The sequence below is a fragment of the Erpetoichthys calabaricus genome, chromosome 3 (assembly GCF_900747795.2).
Source record: "Erpetoichthys calabaricus chromosome 3, fErpCal1.3, whole genome shotgun sequence".
In the NCBI taxonomy this organism is placed as follows: domain Eukaryota; kingdom Metazoa; phylum Chordata; class Cladistia; order Polypteriformes; family Polypteridae; genus Erpetoichthys; species Erpetoichthys calabaricus.
Window position 1 is genome coordinate 227314893 of NC_041396.2, and position 16483 is coordinate 227331375.

Below are 16483 nucleotides of genomic sequence, written 5' to 3' on the forward strand. Positions count from 1 at the left end.
TCAAAAACGCACAGCAGCATGATTTTTACCTTTATAAGACCTTTAGAAATATTTCTTTTTGCTATAGATTTAAAAGCTCAACTCTTTTGTGGATTTCATTATATTTTGTCCATTGTCTGGAGTTTACTCCCTTCGTTGTATCTTAATAATGACAATTAAAAGCGAGCAGAGCAGACATTCAGGCCAACAACACTGAAAAGCTGCAACTACTTTAGCATCAGACTCACTAAATAGTAAATAATGGATTAAACAATTAGAACACCTGGAAAAGTAGAATGAAAATCAAGAAGAAAATATTGCTAAAAAGAAAAAAATACATTATTCCCATATAAGTGTTTAGTATATCTTAAAATATTTTTAACCAAATTTAGTTTTCTAATTTCTATACTGTATTGTTCCCAAAACACAGAACTTGGGAAATAACAATTAGCCCAGGAGTCCAATTTAAAACAGAAGCTGGTTGGAACAAAACCCTGCAGCGACTGTGGGACCCCAGGACTGAGTTTGGGAAACACTGATCTAAATGCACAAAACTCTAAGAACTGGCCGGCTCGTTGTATTTACAGAAGGTGTCTTTCCTGTCCTGCCAGCTGACTACCCGCTGACCTTAGAGGTAAACGGGCACGAGAGAGAGAGTCGGATAATGGAGACAAGCAGCCAGTTCTCCTCCAGACCCCAACACCTACCCCAGCTTTACACTCCCCAAATGGGCAGCTGACCGGCCCTCCAGTCCTTCTTATTACGTACCCCCCGATTTATTTCTGAAATGCAATGAAAGCACGTTAATTTAAAAAATGCCGAGCACTGCTGACCTTGGTCGGTCTGCTGGCCAGTCCACTGTCTACACTGTTCTGCCCCGCTGCTCTGCTTCTTTTCCACATGCCACACTTATATGGTGGGGTTTAAGTGTCCTTAACAAACTGCTAGCCCGTATCGGTCTTGATCCCAGTTACACAGGAAAAGTTCTAGCCCACCTCTATCATCTACTCAAACAAGTAGGTTCAAGAAATGCTTTTGTTTTTATGTTATCCATTATATTGGATTGGATTATACTTTATTTGTCCCCAGGGGGAAATTACATTTTTAATTTTATAAAAACAAATGTGGATATTCATGTAATTTTCTTTCATTGAAAAATTAAAAGAGCACACTGAAAAAAAATATCTGCTTATCAGATGTGAACGAAATACATGGGAAAGAGTGAATAGTGTGATATTTACAGATTAGGTCACCCGTTATGAACCTTCTAGAGTAATCAACACTGGGCCTTTTAGGATACTTCCTAGAACCAAAGTAGATAATAAACAGTAATAACAGTGCGGCTTCCACTGTCTGCTGTTAGAGATATGACACATAACAACTGGGAAAAGTTCAATAGCGGCATAATTATGTTTATTATTCTTCTTCTTATTATTATTTTTGTTTAAACACCAAACATACACATCATTTAATTGCCCTTTATTTAAAATGATTTTTTCCTGCTTAACCTGCAACACATTAAATATCTAAAATAAATAAGGCTTCCATATTTGATAGTGCTATTGCTTTCAATAATGATGAATGCACATTATTAGTGACTTGTAACAGACTGCACTGCAACTGTTCTTATTTAAGAAGCAAACCACTGAACACATCATTTTACTCCAGACATTGGCATCTCTTTGCTCAAAAGACACAGCTGCTCCATGTTCGTGTATCCACTCGCACTCCATATTCACTTCATGTGCTCCACAGTAGCAGCATGGTACCCCACTGGCACAGCCAGAAATGATCAGAAAGAAGGGTAAAGAGAGCAGAGAAGCACAACTTAATAAAAGGGACATTTAAAGCAATGAAATTGATCTGCATTTGATCATTCACATTTACTTTCTTGTAAAACCCCAATCACGTATGGCTGGAGTTGGCTGCGTTTTTGCCATGAGAGTCTTATAAACGACACATTTTGATCTTTACCAGAACCAGGGGGCATGCTCACTTTACACAAGAAATATATGGAAATACTAGCTTTTTACCTTAGGTTTCCTAAAAGATCTCACTGGGAATATAATAATTTCACAATAAGTATTTTAATAAATATGTAAACATAATTTAGTTGAAGATTTACCATCAGTCTAAGTTAATTTAATTATCTCACAATATTTAGCAGCCAAACTCGTTAATGATGGCTGACTACACGAATATTCAAGCTTTTACATACACCCACATATGGATGTCTTATTTTAATGCCATACATAACATTCCAGGCTCAAGTGAGTTTGACTTGACTGTTGAAGGACACACCAGTGTATTCCTCATTGACTTTGAATTTGAAAGTGAATACCTTCTCTTTCTCTTAATACTGACATGAAAGACTGCTGTTTTCTACTTGTTTCTGAGTTACAAGGGGCAGCATTCTACTGCTCACTGTGGGCCACATTAGTATTCACTGGATTTCCATCTTTTCAGACTACTCCGACACTTACAGATGAAAGCTATGTCAGAACGATGTAGTTAGGCAGTAAACAATATTGAGCCATCAAAAGAGACACAAATGATACACAGAGGCCAAGAGAGACACGGACTCTGGATAAGGGAAGTGTGGAAAACACAGGAGAATAAATACAGTAGGGTCAAATCTGGTGTGTGTTACGTTTGCATGCTTTCTGTGTGTTTGTGTGAAGTTTCTTAATGACGTCCTTTAGCTAACCAGTGATAGTTAAGGGGCACAGAATGAATGTGTGAGTGGCCCAGTGGTGTGCTATCCCATCCAGGACTGTCTCTGGCTTTGTGTCTGACACTGCCAACATAGACTCCAGCAAGAAACGTGTGAAAAATTATTACATCAATGACAAGTTCTTCTCAGTTGCTGTAAAACTAACTGCTTAAGACAAGAAATCTGTCTTTTATTTAGTAAACCTCAAACAGAATAATGTGAATGTTTACTATTTCAAAATCTGTCTTTTTTGTAAAGGGTGATTATTCAAACGGGAAGTCACAAGTTTAACCTTTTATGCTGCCACATCCTTAATGCTAGACACTGCAACATCTTGAATGAAACTTTCTTTTGATTGGACTGCTTGCTATCTATCTTCATCAAATAATCCAGTTCCTTTCACACAGTTCTGCTTTTGAGCTAAGAAGTGCACATGATCTTTTCAATTATTCTTCTCCACCTATTTAACAATACCAGAAAGTGCAATTTTAGTTAGAATTTGGATTAATGATACAATTGAATTTTTGTTAAGTTATCATTTGCACTTCAGATTAAATACATCACCTGTTGCCTTTAGTTTAAATTAAAGCTGCCACCCAGACCAGACCGTGAGTGGCTGGCAATTGGCTCAAGTCAAGAGCTCAACCAGGCAAGGGGCATCTGTAAGTAGTCTTGGTGTATTTGGGTTCAAAAAAGTAACAGTGCTTATTTATCACTGAGTCACACAAACACAGTTTCACCAGAACTCAGAATATGTTAAAGACACACTCAAAACATGGGAGTTCTCACAGAAGTTATTTCTAGATATCTTGAAATAGTTATATTTTATATATCTTTGATTAGGTTTAGGATATCTATAAGTGTTAATGTGATTTGCACGTTAACAGCTCAGGTGACTGGGTAATGGGAGTGAGCTGTTCACCTTTTAGGCCCGGCCTTAGGCATAGGCGAAGTAGGCGACCGCCTAGGGCCCCGGATCGACTCCTTGGTCTAATTTTCACGCATTTCACAGAGCTTCCAGGGGTCAGGGGGCCCCTGGACCCCCCTTTCGCCTAGGGCCTCATAATACCTAAGACCGGGCCTGCACCTTTGCAGGTTCTATCTCTCTTTTTTACTATCCAGTACATGTGTTACCATCTGTGTTCATGGTGTGGACTCCGCTCTGAATGTGCATTAAAGCAAGCAATGCAAATGTGGCTTTGAAAGTGGCCTGCAGCCATTTCAGAGCTTATGCTTTGATAATTGTGACCGTAACTGTGCATTTAGTATTCCTTATTGCTCTACTCAGTAAGAGGGCTTAGCATGTGAATTGTTCTGTTCACCCATCTTATATCCATTTTGTGAACCCACAGCAACTGTACAATATTGCTGGCAGCACAGAGCTCCATGCAGGAACCAAAACTCGAGGGGATGCCATTCCTAGAAGCACAACAATAACTCATGCATACGGTTCTTCTCAGTGTCAGTAATTACACTAACACTCAGATCTTATAAATACAGAAGGAAACCCAAGAGACAAAGGGAGAACAGCCATAAGCAGGCTAATAATCGAGCCAGGATCCCTGGAACTGCTAGGCCTCTGAACCACCAAGCAACTGGTGTGCTCTAACAAATTAATAAGCGCTAAAGGCAAAAATGTGTCCTTTGAGGACCACAAACTGGCAATTATAGTGATAATCTACTTTCCTTTCTTTAATAAATGAATGTACCCCTGCTTTCTAATACAATTTCTCACATTCATTCTGTACTTTAATTACAATAACAGTTTCACAGTCTCTGACAGAATGATCATTAGAATGTTTTGAGGAGTGGGACTTTAATATTTAGTGATTTCTTAGTACATTTTCAGCAGTTTGCTAGTTGTGTCTACCACAAGACCTGCACAGCACTTGTGCCTACGCCATTTTGTCAAAAGTAGCAGAGGCAGACCACTTGTCGTTTGGTTAATGCTAATGTAAGTGGGACTCCCCCTTTTACTGCCACAGACCCTTAAAGGGATGGTCTTAACTGCACATTTGGCCTGTCTCCCATCAGGCAGCAATATGTGGGCTGCATTTTCTTATCGAAAAGCAACACTTCAGCTTGGCATTCCTTCGTTTCCATGCTATCCTTTGAGACAGACCCACAAGGAAGCATTGCACACCTTCAGTCACAGGTAACTTTTGGTACATCCTGCCCCATAATAGGACTTAACTATGCCAATATTTGTAAGTATCCCAGTATGGCTCTGTAAGCAAGAATAGGCTCAGTGCAGGATGGACATCCCACATACAGGCACACTGTCCCAACACGAGGTTTTGGTGGCCTCTCTTCCTCCACAGCATTCTGTAATCTGCGCTGTTGAATAAACTGTGGATGGTGTCTATCCCTGTATGGCCCTTATCTCAACTCTGATCCCACTCTCAAGAACAAGCCACCCTGTGAAGGCAATTCAAAGCATTTAAATAGTCATAAACTTTTGCTGATGATTTTAAATCTCATAAAAATGTTTGCATTTTATATCAAGTGAAAAAAGAGAGATATTCTGTGAAGAAGTAAATATTGTACAATTCAAAATAATCCTGTTATGAGACTTGGCTGATAAATCCTGCCACTTCTTACGTACATCTGAGTTTGGACACACAGTTGTCATGTTGTGGAGCTGAGTGTCTCTGTCAGTTTGCACATACAGGTTCATTTCTATTAATGATCATGGACAGCGGTGGAAAAGGCAAGTACAAGAGGGCTGTGCCGTTTTCAAATGTGACAGTAACCACTGCCATTCTTTCAGTAGTAGCAGAAACATTTTGGCAGCTATAGCCCACCATTACTGAAAGTATATGGGGGAAATCCTGGATGTACAGTCAATAACTATACATATATATGTTATCTATATATAAAGTTAAGGTAATGATCAATCCTTTCTGTATATACTGTACACCCATATTCATTGTAATTCAGTTTACTTTTGTACAGCGGCCTTCACTTAGAACTGGCTTGGGCAGTTGTGGCACAAATGCCTATACCACCCATTGAAACAGAATTTTCTGGCACATAAATCCAAGTGGATTTATAACATTTAAGTTGAAATCTTAGACTCGTTTCTTGCCAGTGTAATTTAAGGACTTCAATTCAGTTTTTCTGTTCAAGTCTGGACAATAGCATATGCAGCACAACAATGATGAGCCAAGACAACCAACCCCGTAAAGAAAAGCTCATGGAAATGATGCAAAGTTGATGAAAAAGACACGATCTGTCTGAAAGACCCAGTGAAGTTGACAGATTGAGGTACATGCATGGCTTGATCATCATACCAGCTGGCTTTAGCAACAGAAAGAGACAAATAAATGGTTCTGGTTTATATTGAAGATACCAGGATAACTAATAACCAGTACTAGTGATTTATAAAGCCCTTCCAGAAACAGTACACTGATGAGATGAAGTTTAGCATCAAGCCCATACAGCACAGAGTAAAAATGGTTTACTGGAATCCATAGCGGTAGAGAGTGAACCCAGCCCAAGGTCACTTCCACAGAAAAGTGTTGACTGTCTGAATGCAGATGGCTTATCTCAGGTTGACTTTAGAGGAAGGAGCACAGCTTGTGAGAGAAGAGAAAAGAAGAGGTGAGAAAAAACACAAACAACGACAAAGCACAAATGTATTTTGGCTCTCCAAAGGGCTTCTTCTTGTATACTTAAAATGCTGAGTAAGAAACCCAGGGCAGGAGAAGGTAGCATGGAGACCACAGCAAACTAGTGAGGAACTTTAACTTTACCAGCATGACCCTGTTGTGCAGTCCCAAGCCACAATCCAGTTCTGACCTTGGCATGAAAATTAAAACAAGTTGCATTTATTATCTGAGTGCTGCAACTATAAAAGCAGATTTTTGCTTTATAATAATAATAAGTCATTACATTTATATAGCGCTTTTCTCAGTACTCAAAGCGCTATCCACACAGGGAGGAACCGGGAAGCGAACCCACAATTTTCCACATGTTTTTCAGTTGCACCTTCATCAACAAAAATAAGGCACAATGCTGCTTGGTTGTCATGTTGGAATTGTAAATGAAAAAATTACCATTTTCATAGCCAGAAGTTAATTTTGATCAAGTTGAGATGAACCATTTCTGGATGTAGTTAATGCAATGAAGAAGGACTCAACTGTGGAGCACAAAGGGGCATTCACACATCTAATTTACAGACTTACAGTATAAGCAGCAGCTGGCAAGCACTTCACCTAAAGGAGGAAGATGAGGATGAGATTTTTAAGAAAACTGATGATACAGTGTCATCTTATGGTTAAAACAAGACAGTGGGGTCAACCACTGCCCAAAATCAATTCCTCTAAAATGTTCTGTTTGACAACCCCACCAAAAGATCCAGTTCCCAGTATTAGATAATCACTTATCCAGCCCCTTGCTTATTGTGTGCCATACCACACTAGGGTACAGGTTTCTTCCACCAATAAAAGCAGAGCCCATAACTAGGGGTCCCTTCCAACATTCACCTACATAGGTAGGTGGGAATTTGTATGTTAATGCCATACTACAGTATGTCAGCCAGATTGCAGGGATTTGATCAGGGCTGTTCTAACCAGTTTTCATCATTGTCTTCATCCTCTTCATCAAAAGGTTCTTGAAGTTTTGGCTGAGATACAAAATTTAATTCTTGAGTGCGTAGCATGTGATCTTGTGACTTCAGTCCAATTTTTCTTTTCAGCAAATGGAACTGATCCCTGATGTAGTAGTAAAAGTCATATTCATATTTCATGCGCTGATATAGTGCCTGAAGAGCTTCCAGTGAGGGCGTCTGCTTTTTCACAGTCCCTGTCATGTTGCCTATCCTTCGGTAATCTAGAAACAAAGAAGAAAACAAAACAGAGCAGTTATTCAAACTAAAATGCTGTTTTTTTACATTTAAATATATTTGATTTAAAAAAAAAACTGATATCAAATAGTTTATATCATTTGAATTCATAAAAAAAAATTCTCATACACTACAGTAGTTGTGCCAACAACTGATATTTCACTGCCAAGTTAATTTAGCTAAAAACTTGTCAAAAAGGAAAAAAAGGTAAAAAATAATATGCTTCATGAATCTATTAACTGAACTTTTATCTCCCACAGAGTGTCATCTGCTGGTCCTACAACCAAGACGCCATTATGTCTTAGTGGCACTAGCAATCAATTTACAGTTCCATTATCTTTCTTAGCTATCCGTAGCTTATGTACTTAGATTGCTTGACTGTAATGTGATTTGTTTGATAGATGCTCAAATTATTTTTAATACAACTATCTATTCATTGGTATTTATTACATTTTATTGTGCTTGTCTTGCTTAGTAATTTGTGTCTGCTCTGCTGTTCATTGATGTGTTGTATTATTGACACATGTACTACCAACAAATACGTCCGAGTGTGCCATAAGGTACACGCGCAATAAATCAAACTGAAGTGATGATATGTTAAAACACACTGACTAGTTTTATCTGAGCCTGCAATGGCTCATTTGGCTTTCTCCTTAATCATAAATGGCAAAATGTTGTCATTTCAAGTCCTTAACTACAGTAGGGTGTGTGACACAAGCAAGTCTACAAGTTTTGCCTGCCTAAGGTAAAGTCATCCCTGATGGAGGATCGCAGGAATCGTGGGGTAGAGGGGTCCTTTATCGGATTGGCTGGCTCAGCGCTGTTTCAGCTGTGGATTGGCCAAATGGGGGAGGCAGCTTGATGGCTGAAGGCTCCAGGACTCTAAACAAATCCAAATCATATTATGGGATATCATCCATCCATCCATTTTCCAACCCGCTGAATCCGAACACAGGGTCACGGGGGTCTGCTGGAGCCAATCCCAGCCAACACAGGGCACAAGGCAGGAACCAATCCTGGGCAGGGTGCCAACCCACCGCAGGACACACACAAACACACCCACACACCAAGCACACACTAGGGCCAATTTAGAAACGCCAATCCACCTAACCTGCATGTCTTTGGACTGTGGGAGGAAACCGGTGCGCCCAGAGGAAACCCACGCAGACACGGGGAGAACATGCAAACTCCACGCAGGGAGGACCCGGGAAGCGAACCCAGGCCCCAGTTCTCCCAACTGCGAGGCAGCAGCGCTACCCACTGCGCCACCGTGCCGCTATGGGATATCATCTCCTGTTAAATTCTGGTCCGTACTTGTAAAATTTTTATTTTTATACTGTATTGAGGATCTGTTCTGTATATTGTATTGTATCGACCCCCTTCTTTTTGACACCCACCGCATGCCCAACCTAACTGGAAAGGGGTCTCTTTTTGAAAGTTTCTTCCATTTTTTTCCCTACAAGTGTTTTTTTGGCGAGTTTTTCCTTGTCTTCTTAGAGAGTCAAGGCTGGGGGGCTGTCAAGCGGCACGGCCTGTTAAAGCCCATTGCAGCACTTCTTGTGTGATTTTGGGCTATACAAAAAATAAACAGTATTGTATTGTACTCACTGGCCATATGCTCTGGCTGTGCAAAGATATCTCTGTCAAACAACAAGCTTGGGAGGAGCACACCGTTTCATATACGGTCTGCTTTTTTGTTTAACTTTACTTTATTGCCATAACAAATCTGTTGAGTGGCTCCTCCGTCCTCAGTGTAAGCCTCATGAACCCTAAGGCCCACTTTATACAGCAGTAGGCATTGAGAGGGCCGAGAATCCCAGCTCCAGGTTTAGACTGCCATCAGGGAAAAGAAAGGGCAGATCTGGTTTTATGGAGTTCTCATGTCCCCAGAAATAAAAATACAGATTGAGGGAAAAAAGTTGCATTTCTGTGTAAAGCGACACTTGATATTATAATAAGGAAATAAAAATCTTAAAATAGTGCCACATAGTAAAATAACTAAGTTTATTCCCAGCTAATACTTACCTAATAAAGAACAATGTATTTAACTCAGCAGGGAGAACAGAAACACTTTATCCAGCATACACTTTCCCCAGTTAGTGTATAACAATCAAACATGGACTAATGTAAGATAAGGTGAGTTGTTATTTAATAGTATGTATTACAAAAGAAACTTTGTTCAAGCCTCTCATTGCTGAAGGCGTCAAGCACACAATGTAATTGTTCCCATTACCATCAATAAGCACATGGCTTCACTTGGGCTGTCAGGGCTTTAAATTGGGTTTGAGAGGAGATGTAGTGTGGATTAGAATGCAAGATGGACAGCACACAGCTTCCGGAGGCTTTCAGACATCTTGAGTGCCGTCACGCTTGAATGTCACAAAAAGACAGGAGAAGATGCAGGCACTGCAATCCAAAATTGGATTTGGGCTCAAGGCTACAATTGCAGGGAGTGTGCAAACTCAATTGTAACCGGTAGCCTGCAAGCTATGTGAGATCCTACTGCAGTATCTGTACGTAACATACAGCATTAAGGCAAAGATGTTTCTAGGAGGCATACTGCCTTCTAGTTATCACAAACTGTCAGAGAAACCATTTTAGTGGAGGTGACATGAACGTGGAGCTGGCGCTGGCAGCATGTGTGTGCATCTTGCCTTTATAGCTATGACACTGAGACAGAACTGTGTTTCCTCAGATTTAACAAACCACACAAGACATGTTTATAATGAATAAGATGGCACATGCAACATATTTAAACATACCTAAAAATGAGCAACAGGAAATACAGTGCTTAGTGTTTTAAAATATATTTAAATTTCTGAAGCAATGACAATAATGATAAATGATAAAACACCATTACCAGAAGCCCTATATTTCTTGTGGCAGTCACATATTTCTTACCCAATTTTGGTGTCCCCATTTATTTTTAAAAAATCCACATTTGTTCCATATTTGGGTGGTGCAGTGGTAGTGCTGCTGCCTTGCAATAAGGAGACCAAGGTATGTGTCGTCCTGGGTCCTCCCTGCATGGAGTTTGTATGTTCTCCCTGGGTCTGCATGGGTTTCCTCCCACAGTCCAAAGACATGCAGGTTAGGTGAACAGGCGATCCTAAATTGGCCCTGGTGTGTGGTTGGCATGTGTGTGTGTGCCCTGTGGTGGAATAGTGCCCTGTCCAAGGGTTTGTTCAGCACCTTGCACCCTATACTAGCTGGGATAGGTTCCAGCAGACCCCTCCAACCCTGTTTGGGACAATGTGGGTTACTAAATGACTGACTGACTGCTCCATATTTGAAACAAGACTCATTTCTCACTTTATCGACAGCACAGTATGCAAAATCAATGTAAAAAGAGCACCTTGGTGGGTATATCCTTCAATGTATTAAAAATCACCAATCTTATCAATTATTTTCAATACAGGCAATATCAGACCCATCAGATATTCTGATTTTTATGAAGTGAATCTTACAAACTGTGCAAGTGTGGCATTAAGGTGCACTGAACAGTGTCATCTCCAGACAGAGGAGCAGCTTCAGCGACAGACTGCTGTCACTGTCCTGCTCCACTGACAGACTGAGATCGTTCCTCCTCCACACTATGCGACTCTTCAATTCCACCCGAGGGGGTAAACGTTAACATTATTCTGAGTTATTGTCTGTCTGTATACCTGCATTGTTATCATTCTTTAATATTTACTTTATCAGTGTGCTGCTGCTGGAGTATGTGAATTTCCCCTTGGGATTAATAAAGTATCTATCTATCTATCTAATCTATCTATCTATCTATCTATCTATCTATCTATCTATACCTTGCTTTAGCCACATGCTTAATCAGTCAATATGACTGTAAGTTTGAGCTTGTTTAATGAAGAACTTGAAAGACAATTTACATTTTTTGGAAAAAGATGCATTTGGTTCGGAGATCAGTAAAAAGTAACCCATAAAAAACAAATGTGTATTTGTATTCATTTTGAATTGTATCCTTGCTTATTTCTGTGCCATTGTACGCGCTGTCATAAGATGAACATGTGAATAAGATAAAAAAAAAATGTAAGTGGGTTTCAGTGGTGCAGCTAAATAACTGTCAAATTAATTTCTGTAAATTGGAATCTAATTTTATCCCAAAGCCTTACCCACATTCCTCAAAACTGTGTATGAGGGATGCAGGGACACAAACACTTTGCAATAATAAAACAAAGCAGCATCCAAGATAAAATTTGCACTTCCATTTTCTTAAGTGAACACTGAAGGAAGGAAGACCCCCCATACTAAACCCAATGGGAACTTCCAAAATTTAAAGCTTACACTTTGATTCAAACCTCCTAAAAATTCAATTCTAGCCATACCACATGATAGATATACAACTATCTGAAAAATAATGCAAAACATTTCACAAAGAGCAGCATATAATTATTTTAAAAGTATCTTCCATAAAATGCAGGGGTTCCACATACAGTAAATGTTTCCTGAGAGTTCTGGAGGTCTAAAGAGAACACACTTGGAAACTACCAGTGGACTGTTAGGCGCCATTCCAACAATGCACAGTGAGGGGCTAAGGGAGGCTTTGCTTGCTGTCAGTAACCACACTACATACAGTCAACGCCAGAGTGTTTTTTTCCTTTTAGCACTGCGACTCATAGTTGCCCTAATAAATGTGTTTACTAGTCAGGAAAATACTAAAGGCATTAATAGCCAGGTTTCCATCCAAGGAGTTTTTGCGAAAAAATATTTAGCGCTTCAAATTTTTTTACCGATATAGCTGATGGAAATGCTAATTATCGATAAAATGTTGTACATGTCGACATAATATTTTTCCGTTTAACTTTAGCGCATAAATTCCATATCGATACTTCAGATGTCACAAAAACTACATTGGAAACACTTTTTGTCGGAAAAAAGGGCTTTAACGCAAATAAATGTGTCACATTTTCATCACGTGCAATCAAAACGAGAATGGCGGAGCGGTTCGCATGGTCTGATGAAGAGAGTTTTTTTTTTGATTAAACGTCGTTATTTTGTATTAATTCAAATTTCAGTTTAATTAAAAACCTTAAGGGACGCAGGTTAATTCAGTTGTTATCGCACTGAGAAGGGATGTTGAAAGGTAGGCTCACCTGTACAGAGCCGATGCTGCAAACACAGCTGCATCATGGGCACTTCCAGGAGTGCCAACGCAAATGTCTCGTATCATGCACCTGTCATCAACAAGGGCCTGGGGAACAATAGATGGCCACCCTTTGCGATTAATGTAATCGCGGTAGCCTTCTGTCGGGGGAAGAATAGGCACATGCGTGCCATCCAGCGCACCGTAAATCTGTGGCACAAGATGCACCAAGGAATTGCGGTATGCAATTTCATTGGCCTCCGCTACAGTCGGAAGTCTGATATAACGCTGCATTAATTTTTCTTTAATAGCGGTGCACACAGCATATACACATCGATGGACGGTAGTTTTACTAACCCCGAAAGTTTCTTCAACTATTCTATACTCGGCGCAGGTTGCCAGCTTGTAAAGGGCGATGGCAATCTGCTTTTCGGTTGGAACCGGTGGTCGGTGGCAACCTGTGATGGGCGCAACATCAGGACTGATGAATCCACACAACATCTCAAACGTTGGCCGTGTCATTATAAAATGTTGCAGCCAGAGATTTTCTGTTAAGTGTCTCTCCACCACCTCCTCCCAGAAGGTCTTATTTTGTCGTCTCTCCCATACCCGTGGGTTTTGTCGCACTGGGGTACTTTCTTCGAGCTCTAGGGCTATCAGACAAGAAACTGCTTCATTCTGCTGTCGTCTTCAGATATTATGTACAATTCCAATTATTTGTGAAACTGAAATAACAGTAAGCTGGCAAATTTCAAAAAACTGTCTGAATAATCTCTTTGTTTAGTGGAGGGGGTGTAACGTGGAAAACAAAAGGTAGATAATTTGCGACATACACAAAATTATGTATGGAAACGGCTCAAGGGCAGATTTTTTTCGCGATACAACAAAAGTTATGCGACAGTTCGTTTTGGGGGGGATGACGTCATCACGCACACCAGTTTATCGATAAAAAGCCAGTTGGATGGAAACAGGCTGGAGACAGCAAATTTTGCACATTTTTTTACGTATGTTCTGTTTGTCGATAACAAAACGTCGCAAAAAACTGGATGGACACTTAGCTAATGTCACTTTCTGTCCTGACATGTGAAGTTTCAGGTGACACACAGGGCTTAGGAGCAAACAGACTAAAACTCTTTTTATATTGTATGGACTACATCATAGCACCCAGACATGTAGACTACTGCAGTGTTTCTCAACAATTGGGCTTCCGCCGGTGGGTCATCTGAGCTATCGGGAGTGCTGCACAATATTATACCTAGTTTGTACCGGAGTATGTTTAACAAAGGGAATCACCAGCTTGTGCTTTTACATTCACGATTGTTTCCCCAAGAGGAGAGGATTACCCAACTCTTCCAATTGCTCTCGTTTCACAAAGAGGGGCCCAATGCAAACTGTGTGTGCTTCCAATCATGCTCGTTTCACCAAGGGTGACATGACCTACTCAACCTCTACCCGCATGTCGGCCATCAATGAACTTAAGGTAAAAGTGGGTTTCAAAACCATAAAGGTTGAGATACACTGGACTAGAGGATGCACAAAGGCTTGATGGTGGGAGGGAGCGGACACTTTCTTCTTTGTGACTGAGAATGGAACAGTCGGCTCACCCAATTATACAATCTAATCCCCTGGTGTGTGACAAGACAGGTTATCAAGCTTATGTGTAAGCAAGCGGCTGACGATGACATACGAAACTTCTAGACCCCAGGCTGAATGTGTCACTCACACCAGGCGTAAGATGTAAATTTAAAATAGAGGTAACATTCCAAATTGCGGCTCCTTGTGTTGCACAATTATAGAGCTCTACCAGTTTTCCTTCACAGGTTAGAACAGATAACTTGGGGAAACTGCATGTGCTGTAGGCCGCTGCTACTGAATGGCTTTAATCATCTGTGCCAGAAAGACTTAGAATTGCACCGTAGTTCCACCTCAAACTTCAGTACACAATGACCCCACATAGGACAAACAAGGAGCCACCTGAATTTTGAAATGAACATGAACTACAAAAACTAAAATACAACATTAAATTTGTGCCCAAGAAACCCCTGTGAGGTAACAGAGGTACGTATTTCTAGACATGCACTAGATGGCTGTTTATAGGTTGTAAGACAAGAGTCCGCTAAAGGATTCTGATGGTAAAATGAGGCTAAGGATTCTGGCCGTTTCGAAGGCACAGTCCTAGTCTCGCTTTAAGCTGCTTGCCGCTGAACAGACTTAACCCCTTCCCCCAATCATCTATCAAGCCACTGTAGAGGAGGTCTGGAGGGCAGCCAGCACAAACATTCAGGGAATGCCAGGCACACTCCAGCTGCAACCGTGCAGCACAGGGCTCGCTTTTCACAGCGGCGAGAGAAAGTGATCAATGATGATTTGGAAAAAAACCGACTAAGCCCATCAATCATGGCGTTTATTCCAGCACGCTGTAATTCACAGATTATCCTTGCATCTGACTGAAGACTTGAATTACACTGCTTCATTAGGAACTAATATAGAGACCTCAGGATTATGAACCGATTTTTGCCAAAAAACTATCCACAGAACATTACAATCCCTTTAAAAAACACTTGCTTGAATATCTGACTGCCTCCTGGCACCGTAATGAACTGCATTATGGGTTTTAAAAGCATTGCACCACTCTGGGCTGATAGTGTTTTGAAAGGCTTGCAGAAGTAGCTTTTATACACCTGTAGCCTTAAAGAATTATTGGGCGGGAGTGAATTAGCAAACTCCAAATGCCAAACTCTTTCCGCACAGGCATGCCAGATGCAAGCTGCCTTGGGCATGATATATCTGAAAAAGACACTTGCCAGTGCAGAGACTCCATTCTGCTGTTTTCCTTTAGGTGTGATCTCTTTACTAGTTCTTTCAATGTATTGGCAAAACTTGTTTGTGAGAAGAATTAAAAATGCTAGGGGTGATTTGATTTACAAGTCTGGCAGTGCACCAGGCCCACAGAGAGCTTCAGCTCATTTAAGGATGCATGAGAAAAGAGAGCTGACTTTTGGGTGGGTGCCTGGCAAGCAAATGGGAACAAATGACATCTCCGAGGTGCGTTGATTACTTCTACCATTTGCTGGCTGAGGGTGAACAAATCTGATTTGGTATCCAAAACTACCTCTGAATCCAGCAGATACTGTAGCAAACCAAGACATAGTGAGCTATGAGGGACTGACCTTTACCAGCCGTCTTACTGGACATCACTGATACTATATATAAAACAGCAGGTCTGGTGGACGATTAGGCACTTCAGTACAGATGACAGCACAAAGCTGATGAACAAGTGCGAGAGGTGCATTGCAATGACAGAAACAGATGAGTGGCAATTAGATTTTAAATACAGGAATCCCCTCCACCATTCACTAAAGACGGCACCACTTTCAAAAACACCTGCATACAAAGGGTGTAACTCCTACAAAATAACATTCCCACTGTTTTAATGCCATCATGAGCTCCTACCTTTTCCACCCACCTATCCTGGCAAAACAATAAATGGAATATCAAAAAGGGTAGCCTTACGAGAGTCACGAACCAACATCCATACCTGAATAACACAGCAGCCTAGTGAAGGGCATGATCACTAAAACCAGGCCAAGTTAGAGTCACAAGGCAAACCTCTTTGGGAAGGGAGAGATCCCGGAAATGCTGCTCAAAATGGAATTGGCTGTGAGACATGGAGTAGTAAAGCAACAACAATAAAAAAAACTCTGTGTCACCATACTTCTTTAAAAAAGAAAAGAAAAAAAACTTTAAATACCCACTGCAAGATGAAAGGAAAAACAATGATATAATATAGGCAATTCCACAACAGAATATATAGAACATAACATTAAGTGTTAAATCTAACAGA

At 40.5% G+C, this 16483-nt stretch overlaps 1 protein-coding gene across 1 annotated transcript in view; it reads right to left on the reverse strand.

Moving 5' to 3' along the window:
- Window positions 1–6644: 6644 nt before the first annotated feature.
- usta (uronyl 2-sulfotransferase a) overlaps window positions 6645–16483 on the reverse strand; it is a 395470-nt gene continuing 385631 nt past the window's right edge. The window contains exon 8 of the mRNA XM_028797879.2: window positions 6645–7525. Coding sequence (XP_028653712.1) covers window positions 7251–7525 — 275 coding nt within the window. The 3' untranslated portion in view covers window positions 6645–7250. The remainder of the gene's footprint in view (window positions 7526–16483) is intronic.